Source organism: Vigna unguiculata, chromosome 8, assembly GCF_037176805.1.
Source record: "Vigna unguiculata cultivar grain cowpea cultivar isolate G323 ecotype 2 chromosome 8, ASM3717680v1, whole genome shotgun sequence".
NCBI lineage: Eukaryota > Viridiplantae > Streptophyta > Magnoliopsida > Fabales > Fabaceae > Vigna > Vigna unguiculata.
The window spans coordinates 1,449,476-1,468,673 of NC_140799.1; the positions used below are offsets into that span (position 1 = coordinate 1,449,476).

Below are 19,198 nucleotides of genomic sequence, written 5' to 3' on the forward strand. Positions count from 1 at the left end.
GATTGAAAAATATCACTAGTCCTTTTATAAGGAAAACGAATATGTTTTTCTTTTTCTTTTTTTAAAAAGGAGCGTGTTTCTAATCCTGTTTACTTTTCGCACAAAAATATTTTTGAAAACCACAATAATCACTTATATTGAAAACTTCAAACATTTAATGAAGATAAACGTTGTTGTAGATATTATTATCTGTAAGAGAAAAAAAAATCTTAAGTGATAACATTTTTTAAAGTTATATTGTGAACCCAAAAATTAAACAAAAACACGATGATTTTGAAAGCACGTCACCTAATATATTATCGATTTAAATATTTCATAATCCAACCATAACCATTGTTTAATAAGATTGATCCAAGTTTAAGTTTAATTAGGTTAAACTAAGGCTAAAGACTTGGCCTAATAACAATCACATCACATCACTTTCAACCAACATCTTTATTTGTAAATCAGTTTCTTCGTATTTATCTGATTTTATCGGATAAGATGAACCAGGTGTCACAACCCTATTTCTCTATCACTTTCTTCATATTTTCAACAAAAATTATGTAGCAAATACTTTTCAATTTCTTCATAAAATATATAATTATAACATGATTGAATTAAATTTTAAAATATACAGTTATTTTTAATTGAGTCATTATTAATACTTTTTTATTAAATATTAAAAAGTTATACTTTTTAGTTAAATTTTTACGGATTAAATATGTTTTTGTCCTTTAACTTTTTAATGAATTTTAGAATTAGTTTATTTCAAAATTTTAGACCAATTTAGTCATTCATCTTTCGAAATAAGTGAATTTAGTCATTTTAATCAAATTTTATTAAGTTTATTTGATATTTCAAGCGCGTTTCATAATAGTATTTGACTTAACATTAAAGCAAAAATGTAGTATAAACAACTCAAATACAATCTTAAATACATCAAATAAACCTAACAAAATTTGATTAAAATGACTAAATTCACGTATTTCGAAAAAATGAGGACTAAATTAATCTAAAATTTCAAAATGGATTAATTTCAAAATTCACTGAAAATTAAAGATAAAAAATATATTTAATCCAATTTTTACTCATTAATCGTTTTACTGTAGTCTCTTAGCATTATATTTAAGTACTATATTTAGATTTTAATCTCAGTTTTTTTTTTGCCTTTCAATCATATTATTTTCCACCGTATTCGAAATCAAAACTTTATCATAAATGGCATGCTAATCATTTGTGTTGTAACAATAATTTCTTATTAACTCGAGAAAAATGTGGATTAAAGTATAATCTTAAATAATCTAATATCCTTGTTTTCTGCATACAAAAACGACGTCACAGTTTATAATTTCTTATTAACTTAAGATATTAACACTGTTGCAGCATATGCTTCTAAGGAACTCGAGGTAGATATTATTATTATGATTATCCTTATGATTATTATTATCCTTATTATTATTATTATTATTATTATTATTATTATGCAAATAAAGGTGGCAAAAACCACGGGGCAGAACACAGATGATTTGTACGAAAAGGTGGAAAACGATCTGACAGGTACTTTAGTTTTAGAATTTGATTGCATCTAAAACATGAGTGGCTTAGCATGCTGCTAGATCGTGATTTCAGATTGGGATGTGTAATATTTTTCGTGGTTAGAGTTTAATTATGGAATAAAAAAGGGATTTTGAATTTGTTTGTGGTTATGCTCCTTCTGACATTAACACAGATTTGGCTATTAGTAACGAAGATGCTGTGTTTGTGTTATTTGATATAGTTGAAAGATATAAAACTCTTTGATTTCAGACTTCATCACCCTCTTTCTTCATCTTTTGTTGTAACTCAACAGTTGCTGTTTTTTTCTACTCAGAGTAATGATTTAGTTTACATCTTCACTTGTTCTCTTCTGTTTTATTTATTTTCAGGCGATGTCTCTGTAAATTTTAACTTTATACCATGTTTTGCCATATGTGTGCTTCAGTTTTGGTTTTTGTTAAATTTTGTACACCATGTGTTGGTTCAATTGTCTGATGATTCCAGGTATTCGGCTGATTGTGAAGCAGGTTTCAATTGGAAATCTGATGTAGACTTTGATGGTTCTTCCATTTCCAAAGGATGTTTTCAATCATAAGAGGGTTTTTGAAGTGAGTGGATATGGAAGGATCTTATGATGGAGAAGCTGGTAACAGAAGCCTTCAGATCATTAAATACTCTCCTTATAAACCCTTCACCATGATGATACCCTCACCTTGGTTCGATCTAAGAGTGTTTTATGTGAGAGTGAGTGGAATTCAGGTTGATGAATCCACCCCGGAGTTTCTCTCTCTCCACCATATTCCTCTCAGTCATGATACCCTTCTGGAGGTGAATGGTGTTAGGAGCAGCATTTACTGTGATGCAGAGTCTTCGGTTCTGAGAAGGGATAGAGTGGATAAGAAATCTGAGGAAGCTACCTTTGTTAATACAGATAGTATACGTTTCACTGGGAGCATGAAGTTTGAGGTTTATGACAAGGAGCTTTGCATTCTCTCTGGGGTTCTGGAGATGTCTAATACCAATGGTTTTGTAGGGGAATCAAAAACTAGTGTCAAGAGATGGAGTATGAGTTGCCAAACAGAAATGGCACCTGGTTGTGGCTTCTTCAAGGGGAAATATGTTGGTGTAACTGAATTTCCTTGCCCTGAAATTGAGGTTTATGTCACTGGCAGCTTCTCGGGAACACCTATAATCTTAACTAAGACTCTGCAACTCAATTGCCGAAAGAAGCATAACAGGAAATGTGCCTTGGATGCCATTCCAGAATACGAAACTACTGAATGTCACAAAGATGTATCTGATCATGGACATGATTTGCAGGTAAAAGAACTGAAACTTTTTTGGCATGATGTTTTGAATTCTGTGTTTTTCTTGGATTAAGATTTCATATAAATGACACAGTTTCTGTATAATATAGAAAATTTGGCATAAATGAGGTTCTATGAATAAAGTCTGTATTGTATTAAGATTCTGTTAAACTAATATGCTGTTCATTTGGAAAAATAACTCATGAAATGTGACAGCATGGTTACACACTTACAGTTCATTTTCAAAACTCCGAGGAGACAAAAGGTTTAATTTTTAAATGACCATCTGTTGGATTCTGACCTAGAATTATGGTTTCATAATTAAGGAAAGCAATCATGATCAAAGAACTTGATCTTGGAAATCTATTAAGAATCAATGTGATCTGAATTATGCAGTTAATAACTAGAATACGTTGTATTGTCTTTTGTTCCGTTTTTAGCTATAACATATCGGAATAGTTATTTCCCTGATTTTTTTGGCAATACTAGTGTACACTACAGAATTATTCTCTTATTCATATTTATACCTGTGATCGTATCTGTAAAATATATTCACTTCTCAACATAAATGTGATGTCTCTAGTTCTCTTTTTTGTTTGTACCAAACTTCATCAAATTTAATCCCTCAGATGTAAAACACCATAATACCACTTAAATAAATAGAAATAAGACGAGACACCAAAAACATTATTTTAACCAAAATAATAATTTTTTTTTAATAATAACTTTTCTTTTTTAGCTTACATTCAATCTTCTTGCTTAAACTCAAAAGGCAGTACACATCCTCATGGTGTAAATTTCGAAATTGGATTGACAAAAAGACTTATCAAATTACACCGGAACATTCAATCTTCCCTTTCTTTTATGACACAACCACATTAATTTTGAGCATCTACATTAAGAGCTTGACTTTTCATTATGGTTTCATCTTCTCTGCAACATTTACTTTAAAGTACGCAAGCATTGATCCATGCCTTGATTTTCTTTGAATGTTGTGAGAATTCCATTTGAAAACATATCTTTTGATCACGTAAAACATTATACTTGGTCCATAGTGAGAATACATTATGACGGTGAAAATTTCCATGCACTAATGATGTGTGTTGTCTATAACCACCCCATGTTTTGTTTTATAGCATGTTGACTACAGAAGAAGCTTCAAAACGGAACAAGAAGAGGATTACAGCAGCATGTATTGGCAAAGAACAGCATATGCAGACGGTGAAGATGGTGAACTATCATGGTTCAATGCTGGGGTACGTGTTGGTGTTGGAATTGGACTTGGCATCTGTGTAGGAGTTGGAATAGGGGTTAGCTTGTTAGTGCGTTCATACCAAACAACTACTCGTAATTTTAAAAGGAGGTTCATATGACCCCTAATGAGTTTGAACATCTATGCTCTTTAGGTCAAAGGCAACAACAAACTATCAGTAATATTTTTCCCCCTTTTTTGTACACTCATTCCCGTTTCATAAGCCTTTAAACAGAATGTTCTTGTTTCAAAGAAGGGCATAGATGCTCAAATTTTGTCACCACCATGAAATGGCATCCATCGTGTGATTGTTTGGTGGTTTATATAGGCTGTAAGGGGCACAAGCGTTTTCATGTAAATCGTCAGAAAATTGTGCTACAGTAAATGGATGATGTTTGAAATTTGTGTAGTTGAATAGTTAGTTCTTCTGAAGAACAGCATTTTCATTGTCAGGTATACATCTGCTAGAATAGGAACAAGTTTATCATATCATATAGAACTGTTGTGCAGTAAATAACTTTTAGATATACTCTAAATCCCTCTTATCAGTAATTAACTAAACTGGGGATGCAACTTAGTCCTAATTTTTTTTTTTAACTAATGACTGTATAATGAATAGTATTCATATCTTCTGCACTAAAACTAAGTGTATGTTTGGATTACCCTACCAACCCTTCCAAAATTAAACAAAGAGCACGGTTCTCCCAACGTACATTCACCACCCCAGATGGTAATCTAAACAGAGCTTAACATTTGTCAGGTGAAGTTTCATTGAAAACTGCTGCAGAATGCCCATTAGCAACGTGGTTTGAGAGTTTCTCATCAGATCCCCAAAATGCTGCACATTTCAAATCATCCTGAACCATTAATCTGGAGAACTCCTCGTGGTTATAACTCATTGTGCTTTTTCCACCAAGTTCTTTGGGAAGGTTTTCCTCATCAAAGTAGGACTTCATGAGCTCCACACTATCTTTGTTCTTTGGGTACACAAACTTCACCTTCTGAAATGTCTTGCTATCCAAAAAGTACTTAACTATCTGCATCATTAAAAGCATAACATCAATGGAATCAATATTATTGCCAATTATTACTAATAAGGTAATGACATGACTAATAAGAACAAAGTCACAAACCTTCCAAAAGGCTTCAAAAACTCTAGGGGGGTTGTAAAGAAATGCTATGGCAAGTCTCTCAGGGTAATGATTCTGCAAAATGTTGATGGTCTCTCTGGCTGATTTCAAGGGAACATTGTTGGTTATTGACCAGCCAGTGAAGTCTATCAACCATGCCATTTGTTCTTCACCCGGTGGAAGATCAAGCAAGGCGTTTTCCAACATATACACAAAATGCCGCATCTGATTCTCCATTGAATTAGTGTTCTACACGCAACACATAAAAAAGTTTCAGATTCTACAGCCACCAAGCTCTGAGAAATAATACCTTAACCAAGGTCAAAACTATTCAATTGGTTCCTGTAAGTACCATACAGTCTCTGAATATGTTTTTCTATCACCCTCAAATTTGTAGTTGTCTTTGAAGCTAGTGGTTTTCTAGTATATGGATTAACTTTAAATGCCATAATTATAGAAACAAAGTGAATAGCTTAACCTGAAACTGATTAACTAAATATCTCCATATCCAAACCATTATACCTGCATTCCTGGTCTCAGAATAAGAACAGATCTTCCTTGTCTATCACGAAAACTTGCTCTGTACATTTTCCCAGTCTCCCCTTCCATTGCAACCTCTTGCTGACAAATAACATTACCATAAGGCCTTTTAGATCACATATATATATATATATATATATATATATATATATATATATATATATATATATATATATATATATATTTATATATATATATACCAAAATATCCCAGAACACTTGATTATGTTTTTAGTTCTTCAGAATATTTCAGACTCTTAAATTTGACAAAGAAGTTTTCAGATCCTAAGCACTAAACTAAGGGCTCTTTTTCTTTTCAAATTTGAAAAATCAGAATGACTTTTTTTGTTAATTCACTAACCAAAATTAGATTCAACTCAAATTTGGAAACTAGAAGCTAAGCCAGAACTTACCCAGCGAATTTCCTCTGGTTTATATGTTGATCTCCACTTCAGAGTCTCCCCCAACATCTTCTTGGACTTGTCTACATTCCAGTTTCGAGCTTCCAAATATCTCTTCAAACATGCATCAGTGCAATATATCAAACTGTGACCTGATAAGGGTCCAATTTCACCCTTCAGCTCCTTGATCTGCTTGCAGAAATTTTGAACATGAATAATCAGCACCAAGATTCTTACTCAACAAAACACCAGAAACACAGTTTCTGTGATCCCTAAAGTCTTTTCATATATGACCCTCTGGAAGACGAGAATCAACCAACCTAAACTTCTCCAAAACAAAACATAACATCACAAAACAAAAACCAACACACCTTTGATTCAGCATGAAGCTCGCTGCTTTCTTGGTCTTGCTGAGGAGAATTGCTCCAACGATGAAACATGGCAACTGAAGATTCCTCGGAAAAAAATTCTTGTTTTTCACAGCCAATTCCTATCTCTAAGAATGAAAAATACCAAACAACACACAACAAGAATAAATTAATAAGAAACACATGAATCCTACAAACAATTTTTTTCTCCTCGTGGCAACAGATCCATCAATGGAACATAATAAGTACACAGCACAAACACAGTGACAATAACAGAAACACAACCTTTAAACATAAACTATGTTTTCATCCATTCTATGGTTGTCGTTGATTAGGTAAGCATGGACTTGTTCTTCACAAGAAGACAAAATAATTCAGAAGAACCCAGAAGATCTTCACAACACTGAGCAATGTGAGGAGAGAAGAGAAGTGTGATAAGTGTGTGTATGAAAGAAAACAAAAACAAAGGACACTGTAATAATAACAAAGCATAAATAATTGACTATATATTATGTGTGCAGTTTCGTCAAATTTGTATTAATTCTTTATTTCAACGATAATATTTTTTTAATTATTTCAAAAAGATTTGACTGACAATAAAAAACTATTTTAGTAACCATTGATTATAATATAAAATCAACTGTTATAGTTACATTTTATTTTATATTTAGCTAAATATATTCGATTCTGTACTTTATTTTGTAAAGTCTAAATTACAATCTCTTTTACTAAGTAGTCAAATTCATCCACTGAAACCTGTTAAGATAATATAAAATAACGATATAATTTTACGAAATTTTAAAGCGATTCATATAATTTACATTGATTAATATAAATAAAATAGGTGTAATTATTGTTTTCCATCTAAATATTTAACCTTTTACGTTTTTCTTTAATTACGAGTTATGGGTTTACTTGAATAATAATTATCATAAAAGATTTTGTTTTCTTTTACCAACTGATTGTAGAAAAAAAAAATTACATCTACAAGACCCATCTGTTAAGTTGGTAACCAGAAATAAAAGAGTAATTATATAAGATCTTAAAAAGCATTAACTAAGAAATATTTAAATATTAAAGTCTTCAAAAATTTTAAGAGCCTTTAATATTTTTTTCTGTTAAGCAAACAATAAAACGAAAAGGTAATAAATAAGGTTACACGAAGAAGATATTAAACATATATGTATATAAATCTATTAAACGTCCTAAATCTTTAAAAGTAATTAATGCTTTTAAATAGTAAAATGAACAAATGAGGAATAATTTGTAAGGTAACCAATTATTTACGATCAAACCCTAAAAGTAAAATAGAATTGTGTGTTTATTTAAACTACCTAATTACTTCTTTTTATTCTTTCTGGTAAAATCTCGAGATATTCTCAAAGTATAAAATTTTAATTAATTGTGAGATAAACATAATAGTTTACAATTTTAACGACATATAAACACTAAGAGAAAATATTTATATTCATTATTAGTTATGTAAATGAAATGTGGGATTAAATTTGAGAAGATAAAAATGAAAAGAAAAATGCATTTAATAACATAATAACTGGTTTTGACAATTAATGACTTTTACTTGGCTGAACCATTCTTCACATTCTAGATGTTTTTAATGGTAGGTTTTGAATTTCGTGAATTTTGAGAAAATTGGCAAAAGGGTAAGAAATTCTCCTATTTATCACAATTTTTGACCAGTTTTAGACGTGAAAAATAATCAACGTCCATTATACGCTGTTTGGTTTAGATTTTACGTTGCTAGAAGAAACACCGTTTCAAATACCCATGACATGGAAGAAATTTAAAACAATAAATCTTAGGTCTACTTTAACAAATTATGGTATTTTTCTTTGAATTTGAATTTTTTGTTAGATTTTTTTTGTGTTTTTTTTTTAATTTGAATTTTTTATTAAATTTTTTGTATATTTCTTTAAATTTGGATTCTTAGTTAGATTTTTTTTATCGTTCAGATACTATATCTTAATTTTATATTTTAAAATATATTAAAAAGATATTTAAAATAAAAATATCATGTTTACACGTAATAAAGTGGTTATATATTCAAATAAAAATAAAAAATATGTTTGAAACTCAATAAAAGAATTTTCTTTTTTAATAAAAGTACCACAAATTATAAAATACTTAAAATTTAATTAAACTTGTGGTTAGTTTGTTTGAGGAGTTGTTGCATCATAGGTTGCATGTCCTTGGTAGTCGGCAACTTCTTAAAAGGACAATAATAAAAGTTAGGTTAAATTGAATGCATGTATATAGCGACACTTCCACTTTCGAAAAACATGGGCAACTATGATAAAATTCCAACCACTATATATAAATATCTGTGTACAAATCTTTCAACACTATAATCTAAACATAATTTGAAATATTTTTCTAATTAAAAAATAAAATTAATCATTTCTAGGAAGAATTATTGGGTCATTCTTTGATGTGATTTAAGAATATTGATTTTATATAAATAATTCAAAATATATAAATATTATTGTTTTTTTCATTCAAAATTATTGTGATAAAGTTGAAAGAGAGATCGTAAAGAGACTGTGAATTCAATCTGCACTAATGTTTAAAATATATAAAATTGATTTGATAAATTTAGAAATAAAGATGAGAGAGTTTGTGAGTTTAATTTATCCATATATATATATATATATATATATATATATATATATATTAACTACTGACTTTTTGATATTTTGGATAAAAAAAAACGAAAACTATTGACTTCTAAGTTCTTTTAATTATGTTATTCTATAAAAATCTAAACTTGTTTTTAAAATGGTCAATATTTTTAACTGCTACACCTTTTGTTTTTGGTTTTTTTCTTACTTTCTAGCCAACTTTTCCAACTGCTTTTTGTTTTACATTTGTGTTTTTCACACACAATGGCATGGAAAGTTCATCTTCCAACTGCACCATCATATCAATGACCAACTTCACTCCTCACCATTCTTACAAAAAGTTAAATATATTTTGGTCCCTACGTTTAAATAAATTTAGAATTAGTCTTTTTTTTAAATTTTTGATCAATATAGTCTTTTATTTTTAAAAATATGTAAATTTAGTCAAATTTAATCCTTTTAACCAAATTGTGTTAAATTTATATGACATTTAAAGTACCTTTTATGATAGTATTTGAATTGTTTACATCTTTTAACACATTTTCGCTTTAATGTTAACTCAAATATTATCATAAAACGTGTTTAAAATGTCAAATAAACTTAACAAAATTAGGTAAGAAGAACTAAATCTACACATTTTTAAAGATAAATGACTAAATTGGTATAAAATTTCAAAAAAGAATTAATTTCAAAATTCACTTAAACTTGAAAGACAAAAACATATTTAAAAAAAAAAAGAAGAATGCATTAAAAATGTTTGAGGTAGGAATACAAATTTTTTTCTTAAAATTGAATTTTCTTTTCTATTACTAAATCAATCATATAAACCCAAATGATATGTAGATTGAAAGTAAGTTTGAATTTACATTAAAAGAAATTTAAATAATTGGATTGAGATACAAATTTACATATTTAAATTTGAATATTTGGAAGTTGATTTAATACCGCTTTTAAAAAAATAGTTGGAAAGCTAAAATATCTTAATATAAGATAACAAATATTAGCGGATACCAAATTTTATTTAACCTAATAATGTGTGATATGATATAATCACTTTTTTCAAAAATATTATGATATTTAGCTTGAAACATCTCTATAAAATGCGTCTTTTATGCATACTTCTCTTAATTCAATTTTACAATTATTAGTAATACAATGACAAAAGAAAATAAAAAAAATTATACATGTATATCAATAGTGTAATTTTTATTTCACATAATATTATGTGTTGCATTTTTTTATTTAATGTGGAAATATGAATTTTTTTTTTTTTCATTTGTTCGTTTTTTCAACTCTTAATAAAGCTTACTACATTTTCTTTGCTAAAAACGAAAACCTGTTCAAAAGTTTTTGAATAGACCTAACTGAATTATCTTGTTTAGGAAATATCAATATATATATATATATATATATATATATATATATAATGTTTACATTGATTTATATTTTTGTACTAAAATATAGCAATTGATATATCTTAAATTCTCAAATTTCAACATTAAACGTTTGAGTAATGCACTGTTTGCTTTGCTTTAGAAATTATGTGACTCAGATCCAATACATGTACCAAACATTGTACCTAAATCTATACAAAACATATACTAAATTTAAAAATGAACTAGTTTCTTTTTAAACTGTCAATTAATAGTATATTCTATAAAATATCAAATATTTCAACAAATTTCATTCTAAAGTATTTTTTGGAAACATGTATTAATTTTAATTTATTTTGAATTCAGAACTAATTTTTAAATTGTTGGTAAACCAATTTATAAACATTCAAACTATTTTGCTTTAAAAAGTATAGAGTTAGTTTTAAGATGTAATCCAATTTTCCACATTTTCGATCTATAAAATTTAAATTATATTTTTACAAGAAGAAAATACGAATTTAAATTTAATTTTAACCCACTTATTTAGCTTGAGTTGAAATTTTGAATTGGATTTTTAAAAATACAATCTATCCACTCATAAACGTGCAATCAAATTTAGAAGATGAAACAAAAATTGTGTCCAGTTCTAAAAGTACGTACCAAATATATATATAAAAAAAAAACTAATTTATCTTTAAAAATTACAAATTTATTAAAAACTAAATTAGAGTGTGACAGTATTTTATACCCTAAAGACATCCTCTTTCATGAAGTTGCTTTACTTTGCAATCTTTTCAAGTTCAAATATATATAATTTACAACTTGCAATGAGAATATCACAACACTTGCAATGAATCTCTTTCATCTTGAGCCTGTTCTAATAGTTTATCATTTGGAACTGTCATCAGTTTCAACTTTTCAACTCAAACTTGTAGCTTTCAAACCAGTAACAACTATTCAGCCTCGTATTCTTCTATTTCAAAGAGTTCCTCCACCTCTTAAGAAAATTAAACCGTAAACAGAAAAAATTGACACAAACCTTCAGGCGTCACTTGAAAGAAAAATTGAATACTTTACTGAAAGCTCCATAGCACCTATGAAAAATGGCAATCCAATAACGAAAATCAACACACAAGTCTATACCCTCATATTGATATAGGCTCAGAATACCAAAAACTTAATCAGAAATTAAGATAAAAAGTATCAAAATTTTCTAAGCCTACAAACGTACAAAAGTATGCAGGGTAGAATACAAATTAAAATTGAAATTTATCTTGAGCAGCCAAATACCGTAATGAAAAAACTAAAATTTGTAACAGAGAAACGCGAATTTGGTCCATGCAATCATAATCATACCCTTTTGATGAAAATATAGGAAACTTCTTGTTTGCAGGTGTCATCTGATGCAAGCCTCACATGTTGTAGCATAATCTGCTACTGAAATTTCCGCAGTGAATTGTCTGAAAAAGAAAATTTCTTTTGTTCCTTCCAGGTCTTGAAAACTAAAAACCCATCACAATTTCCACTTGTCCAGAATGAGTCTTGAAAATTAAGAGATGAGCAAAAACATGCAAGGTTTTTCACGGGAAACGAAGATTTATGTATCCGAACAGAAACAGAGTTTATAAAAAAAACTTACAACGATTTATGTATCCGAACAGAAACAGAGTTTATAAAAAAAACTTACAACGATAACAAGAAAACGTGGAAGCTCAGTGTCGTGCTATCGTTGCCTCGGAGCTAAGGGGATTTGATTCAGTCTAAAATAATCTACAGAGATGTAGAACGGGATCAAAAGAAAAATGAAGTGTTTCGATTGGTACAAAATCTGAATTGGAAAAATAGATATCCAATCTAAAAAAATTATGAAATATAGAATCCCTATTATTTTAGTTTTTTAGTCTCAATGTCCTAAGAACTATGTACCGTGAGGACTCTCTTCAACGATGTCTTGATTAAACTAATGGAAATGTGACTGATACCAGAAGTCGACTAAAATGCAAGTTTTAAATGGGGTCGCAAGCCACTGTCAACTGGTTGCATGAGCAAACTTATATCCCCAACTCCACAACATGTTTTGGTATTCAAGTCCCACTACTCTCTAGAAAGGGGTAGACATTAGGTGTTTTTAGATATTCAAAATCATAAAGAAACTTATCAAAAGAACGTAAAATCTACATAAATCTCATAATTTTTAATGAGTCTGAGATGATATACATTACTAAAGAAGCGAGTGAACCTAACATTTATCAATGCCAACTCCAGAAGTATAATTGCTCAGAAATCTAATTCCACAAAAATCTAAACCTGATTACTTTCCAAGGTAGAGAGGACCAGCCAGTGTATCTCCACACACGCATCAGTCGCCAAACCCTTCAACTGTTAAAAATTGACATCCTATCAGCCAAGTAGTCTCTGGATTTCATCAAAATTCAAAGGAAATAAGATGTGCAAAGCTGTCACAAAAAGAAATAATATTTAACAGAACAGACCAAACAAATAATTATAAATCAAAACATACAAAATTTTTCTCAAGATGAATATCTCAATATCTTATCCAGTCAGATTTTCAACTGATGCAATATGAATAACTAAATGGATTTCATCAGTTTTCTTGGAGACTTAAACCCAATTGAATGTATTAAACTCATAAGCTACTTTTCTCTATTTATATTGTTCTAAAATAACGCGAGTAAATTTTAATGTCACGTGTGTTGGCGGATCCAGGTGGATTCGAACCACCAACCTCCCCCATATGCAACAGCAATTGGGCGCTCGTTCCAATTCGAGCTAGTGGATCCATTGTATCGTTCACAAGGTTGCATACCAAGTTTATAAGCCAAAAAATTGTACAATACTTCATGAAATTAAGTATTTAGTTGTCAAAAGACAAATAAAGAAAAAAGATTTTCGAAATGAATAAAAACAAGCAATTAGGAGAAATTAAGGAGCAGGATGAGAAGTTAAAATCAGTAGTTAAACTACTCAAAATAAGTAACAAACTACTTCCATAAAACGGTTGTTCTAAAAGTAATTATACACTTGTCGAGCACACAAACATTAAAACCCCAAATTATGAGGACCAATGAACACACCTATGAACAATTTCAATATTGTTCAAAATTAAAAATACAGTAAATTACTAAAATACCGTATTTAAAATGCAGCAATTATGTATGTATAGAAGACTACGAAACATTAAAGAGTATGCTATAAGAATATTCAATTTCAGATTATAGAAAATACAAACAACATTGTGCATATGGTCCTCCCTGAGTATTAATTAGTATTTATCGAAACTATATTCGATCCAATAACTTACAAACCAGGATGATCATCCTGATAATCCATCACAACATTAGGGACGAATGTATTTGAGGTACCCTTCGTTAAGAGGGCTCTGTCTCAAGTGTCCTTTGTGACCGGTCAACCGTTAGGCTATTATGGCTATTGGCCTTTGTTCGCGTTCACCCATCATGTTTTGGTGTGGTGGGCTGCGGAACAGGTTAGACCTGGGATCCTGTTCGACAGGTTCCCACAAAATTTGATTCCCAAAATATAACGACGAAACCGAATTCTGATAACCAATATGTTGTGAAACAAGGGTAGTAAAAAACCAAAACTAATAACAATAAGTAGCGGGATAATGATAGATGAAATCACTAATTAGCCTGCAACGGCCAAAATGCACCAAAATATCTCTGCATGAAAACATCTACAAAAATAGCTGGAAAAAACTGTTTTAGCATGTTCATAGTTTTAAAGAATGGAGTAGAGAACAAACCAGAGACAAATATTTTTCCCAAGACTACAGAACAACGACGAATTTTTCAATAACAATGACCAAGGCTATGAGAAGTTGAGAACAACCACCAACTTCAGATTTCGTCAACAACATACAGATCCCCTAAGATGTCGTCAAATATAAAAGACGTGACCGATAACGTCGACGTTACGTGACCGGACATAAAACAATCGTTTGATTATAATGCACTGTGGCTTGTTGTTGATCCAGCATCATTTGATGAAGCACCAAAGTCAAATCTCTTGATAAAATAGCCTCGACGTGGATCGAAATTTTCAATTGAATGAGGATTATTATCTAACCTGCAAATAGAGCACAAATCATGTTAGAACAAATGCAAATTCAATCACCAATAAGAGCATCAATTGTTAATCATAAGCCATGTGGAGATACTAATCAAATACTTAATTGTTTAATTGTGCCCAACAAATTCTACCTGAAGTTCCAAGAAAATTACAAATATGCAAGAGAATGTCATAATTTGATGTTTAATTTAAACAACTGTGTGCTAAGGAAGAACAGAAAATTCCAAACAAAAATCGACACATGACCTAAAACTAACCATTTATACAATGCAATCCAATAAACAAAACCAAATTGTAAGTATGCATGCAAGTTACTTCGAAATTCCAACAAGAGAATTCAGGAAGGACAAAACTATATCCATACCCATAACATGTAATGGTCCGAGATCAACACACATTTCTTCCATGTCTGAAGGTCCTTCTCCGCTTCGCAAAAACAGACTAGCACGTACTTTCATCCTCCGCATGATCTCAAACTTCTTTTCAAATACTATCTAGACTCCAAAGGAACATGTAAGGCCAGTGGCACAGTCCTCGACAATGGCCAATATCGATGCTGATCCAAACCAGAATACTGCAGACATAAGGAACCTTAAAGCTATACTAGGTACAGCTATTTACAGCAATCTGTAATCACTGCCTCGGGTACCATGGCAGACTTTTGACACATAAAAGTACATCAAAATCCCAATGATCCTTTAAAGAACTAAGTACAAATGTTTATCAATAATAGCTCCATTATACTATTGCAGTAAGCCATCACCCTAACCAAAGAGACTATCATAATACATGCAGGATTCTACTATATTGACTGTTATTTATAAAGAGATAAGTTAAAAAAATTTGTGTGTGTGTGTGCTAAAAACAATGAAACAATTGATTAAGCACCGCATCTGATATGAATGAAGTAGTTGATGTGCATGTGCACTCAACAAAAAATATAAACATTCGCAAATTATTATACCGTAAATCCAAAGGCACTTTGATTCAATTGCTGAACTAGTTGTTGATATGCATGAGCGCTCAACAAAGAATAATAGAAACATTTGCAGATCATTTTAATGTAAATCCAAAGCCACCTTGATTCAATTGTTGAATAATATATAAATTTGGAACAAATATTAAAAATCATGCTATGCCTCAGTTTAATAAATTACCTTTAATAAATCAAGTTAACGTTTATAAAACCACAGAACTGAAAGGTGCAAGTTATATTGTCCAAATCTCCTTCTATAAAGTTTAGCAATTTCTTATTAGTCATTAATTTATTACAAACCCCCTTCAAATCAATTCCATTGATGTAAATTACAAATCACAATATGGCAGAGTATATATGTTTAAACAAATAATTTATTTGCGAAATTGTAGAACATACTGTCAAGAAATAGTTGAAATATGCATAAATTGTAGCCATGCCTTAAATTTTAATTACGATTAAATGAAACAACCCTATTAATTGGATATTGTAAAATTGAAGGGTAAATTCATAAACAACGAAATTAAACTAAATTAAAGTGTTATGTACCTTTGCCGAGTAGCCAATCGTTTTGTCGTTTTGTTGAGCCGTTACGCGGTAAGCGAACCAGAATATATAAAAATTCAGAGGGCGGAGAAGAGAGATTAAGGGAGAAAGGGAAAGGGGAAAACACGACACCACGGGGAGAGGGAAAAGAATCGGGGAAAAAACTAAAATAAAACCCCCGATACCTTCCCTTCCCCAGACAAAAAAATTATAACCATTTTATTAAAGCTTTTCGGACCTGCCATACAAGCGCACCTGACATGGCAAAGGTCCATTAACAAGAGCTAACATCAGAACAATGACTTACACACACCCCTCGCAAACATACCTCCAAGTATATCAACCAGATCCGAAAACCACATGAAATACCTAAACGATCTTACCAATACAACCTGTTCCGGTATTAGTCCCATCAAGAATCAGCCCAATCAAAATACCTTAAGCCAGAGCAATCAATTCTTTTACAAAAAATCTCAAACTCCGAATCCACTCGATCCTTTATTGATATACCTCTTAGTGGTTGTAGAAGATCCATGTAATCGCGAATCGGATGGAAAATCCCGAGATCTCGTAGGTTGGTTCCGCGCACGATACCTGACCAGCCACGAATTCGACATAATACCGATTCAGGAGGAGCGGATTGATTGTCGATTATCCGGAAGGCACACAACCAACGTTGCACGATGAATCTCGCGATAATTAGTCAGTTGAGTCTTTTGAAAAGTGACCATCAACATCCACCACAGAATAGCCACGATCAACACCGGCATCTCCGAAACCTAACAACACAAAACCATAACCGATTAAAAATTACATAAAATTCGCACAAGTACTCCTAATCTACCGTACCTAATTAAATTAAGGGTCGAATTAAGCGATTACTTGCCTGTGTAAAACTAATCTCCTTCGCCTCCGTCGAAATTGAAGCGACAGAACCTGCACTTAACGAACCCTAAAAAGCAGAACAAGGTTTGATCGGCCATACCAGAACGAAGAATTTGACTTTAGGCGATGAAAACGAGGGTTTGATGAGTCACGCAGAAGAAGCCGAGGGCACTCACGTGGGCAGTGGAATGGGATAACGAAGCGTTGGGATCGTTTTATATAGAAGAATCTGAAGAAGATCAACGGCTGTGATTTATTTGAAACTGATTAATCCAATGGTGCAGATTAGATGAGTTCGTTGCGTTAAAAGAAATGCCGAATCGGCGGGTTCTTGGTTCGGTTGGGTAAGGTATTTGCGGTCACAAAGAAAAGAAGGTTCTCGATGACGTAGATATTCTTGACACGTTTTTTATATGTCGGTTTTGGATATTTGTAATTGGGTCGCGGATACATTGTTTATGGGCCGATTCTGTTTGTTGGGCCTTGGACGGGGTCTTTACAAAATCGGTTGTAGAACATTTTTTTTACTTTCATATAGAATAATATTCTAAGTAAATAATAATAAATATGTTTAAATTCCTTTTTAAACAATATAATTTTAGAAATGTGTAATTTTGATGCTATTAAATGTAATTTTAAAAAGTGTCAAAAGACTCCCAACTCAATAAAAAAATTATGAGATTATTGTATTTTTCATGTAACATATTTATAATTTTTTCAGATACGAAGATATCATGTATACATTAACATATAACTATTAACCATGAACTTTGTTGTTATCATTGTACTTACCGGAATTGATAATGTAGATCTTTGTATAGACAAGATAAATATCTAGCGTAGACGTAGATCGAAAATATCCACTTGCAAAAGACTCTTTGACGTTAAGTAGATAGAAAAGATCCACCTGCAAAATATTACACTCACCCAGGTCAACAAGAGAATTTAAATCTTTTAGAATAAAAGAAAATGAGCACAAGAGGATGAGTATTCCTTGGAAATACTAGATATATTTATAGGACATTTTGAATCTTAGATCCATGTGATAAATGTGGTAAGACATGTAATGTAATATTAACTAATATCAATAAAATAACAACTTACCTTGATTAAATAATAACAATAATAATAATAATGTGACACTTTATTCTATATACCAAATATTTGATATAAAAAAATATTAAGAAATAATCAAACTATCAAAATTTGTTATAATTATCATTCATATGTGAATATCGATACATATATGTTAGAATATTTTATAATCTTTTTGAAGATAAAATTAATTGGACCACATTATTTAACATTGTCTATTGATCCAGGTAAATATAATCATATATCATAAAATATCATATATTTTTGTAAATACTAGTTTTCACTTATTTTCAAAATAATTAATATATTATATAGATCTCATAGATTCTTAATTTAATTTGGTGCAACTATTTACACTTAAGTTGTTTAATTTTATTAAGTACACTGTATTCCCGAATTTATTTCCTTGGATAAATTTAATTATTAGTCCTCGTACAATATGATGTCTACTTACTTTATTCTTTTTTTATATATTTTTTAAAATAATTTTCTTTTAACTTTAAAGTCAGACATCCTTTAAGTTAATCTGTTTTTTTTTTTAACACGAGATTAAAAATTTTATTAACTTCTGTTACAAGTTTGATTTATCGTGTTATCTATCATTTACATTTTCTTAATAATTGACAAACATATTGTAACGAAAATTTTCAAAATATCATCATCTTCGGCGAGTAAATATTTATCTTTATTATTTGTTTTAGTTTCAATGCAAGTGATGTAATATCTATTTAAAAAAATGTTAAATTACTCTTTTGGTCATTCTATTTGTCATGAAATTTCAGTTTGGTTACTCTTTTGGTCTTAATTTGGTCATCATTTTCTTAAAAATGACTCAATTTGGTCTTTACCGTTAACTTTGACTAGACGGTGTTAATTCAACGTCACGTGTCAATTTTTGGTTTTTTTAAATTTTATTTTTTTATTTTTTTATTTTTTTGACACGTGTCACTTCACATTTGTGTCATGTGTCAAAGTGACTCAATTTGGTCCTTATATTTGTTTTTAGTTTCAATTTAGTCTTAATTTTTGTAAAAATGAAGCAATATTGCCCTCCTTAGATTA

The 19,198-nt window shown here is 30.3% G+C and overlaps 2 protein-coding genes and 1 long non-coding RNA gene across 8 annotated transcripts; 1 reads left to right on the top strand and 2 right to left on the bottom strand.

Moving 5' to 3' along the window:
* The first annotated feature begins 1,471 nt into the window (after window positions 1–1,471).
* On the top strand, window positions 1,472–4,492 carry LOC114193891 (Erythronate-4-phosphate dehydrogenase family protein). Of its 5 annotated transcripts, none has more exons than XM_028083868.2 (3): window positions 1,472–1,539; window positions 2,046–2,838; window positions 3,962–4,492. In XM_028083868.2, exons 2-3 carry the CDS (start codon window positions 2,137–2,139, stop codon window positions 4,196–4,198), a joined length of 939 nt encoding a protein of 312 aa, XP_027939669.1. In that variant the 5' UTR covers window positions 1,472–1,539; window positions 2,046–2,136; the 3' UTR covers window positions 4,199–4,492. The 5 variants fall into 5 exon arrangements, with proteins under 5 accessions (XP_027939669.1, XP_027939668.1, XP_027939671.1 ...); XM_028083867.2 differs by having other exon boundaries at window positions 1,493–1,539; window positions 2,023–2,838; XM_028083870.2 differs by lacking the exon at window positions 1,472–1,539 and adding an exon at window positions 1,569–1,636.
* Window positions 4,493–4,542: 50 nt separating this feature from the next.
* LOC114193890 (Sec14p-like phosphatidylinositol transfer family protein) lies at window positions 4,543–6,997 on the bottom strand. Of its 2 annotated transcripts, XM_028083865.2 has the most exons (6): window positions 6,801–6,997; window positions 6,519–6,643; window positions 6,160–6,336; window positions 5,730–5,828; window positions 5,211–5,456; window positions 4,543–5,114 (listed from the first exon to the last, which is right to left on the bottom strand). In XM_028083865.2, exons 1-6 carry the CDS (start codon window positions 6,808–6,810, stop codon window positions 4,824–4,826), a joined length of 948 nt encoding a protein of 315 aa, XP_027939666.1. In that variant the 5' UTR covers window positions 6,811–6,997; the 3' UTR covers window positions 4,543–4,823. The 2 variants fall into 2 exon arrangements, with proteins under 2 accessions (XP_027939666.1, XP_027939667.1); XM_028083866.2 differs by lacking the exon at window positions 5,730–5,828.
* Window positions 6,998–11,211: 4,214 nt separating this feature from the next.
* LOC114194771 (uncharacterized) lies at window positions 11,212–17,250 on the bottom strand. Its single transcript, XR_003606440.2, has 4 exons — window positions 17,043–17,250; window positions 14,999–16,935; window positions 11,881–14,631; window positions 11,212–11,618 (listed from the first exon to the last, which is right to left on the bottom strand). It is a non-coding gene; the product is annotated as an uncharacterized LOC114194771 (long non-coding RNA).
* Window positions 17,251–19,198: the final 1,948 nt, after the last annotated feature.

Coding starts and splice junctions, on each gene's coding strand:
- LOC114193891 (XM_028083868.2), top strand. CDS start 2,137: ATGGAAGGATCTTATGATGGAGAAGCTGGTAACAGAAGCCTTCAGATC. Junction 2,839..3,961: donor ATCATGGACATGATTTGCAG/GTAAAAGAACTG, acceptor TTTGTTTTATAG/CATGTTGACTACAGAAGAAG.
- LOC114193890 (XM_028083865.2), bottom strand. Junction 5,457..5,729: donor TTCTGAGACCAGGAATGCAG/GTATAATGGTTT, acceptor TGTTGCGTGTAG/AACACTAATTCAATGGAGAA. Junction 5,115..5,210: donor TTTTTGAAGCCTTTTGGAAG/GTTTGTGACTTT, acceptor TTAATGATGCAG/ATAGTTAAGTACTTTTTGGA.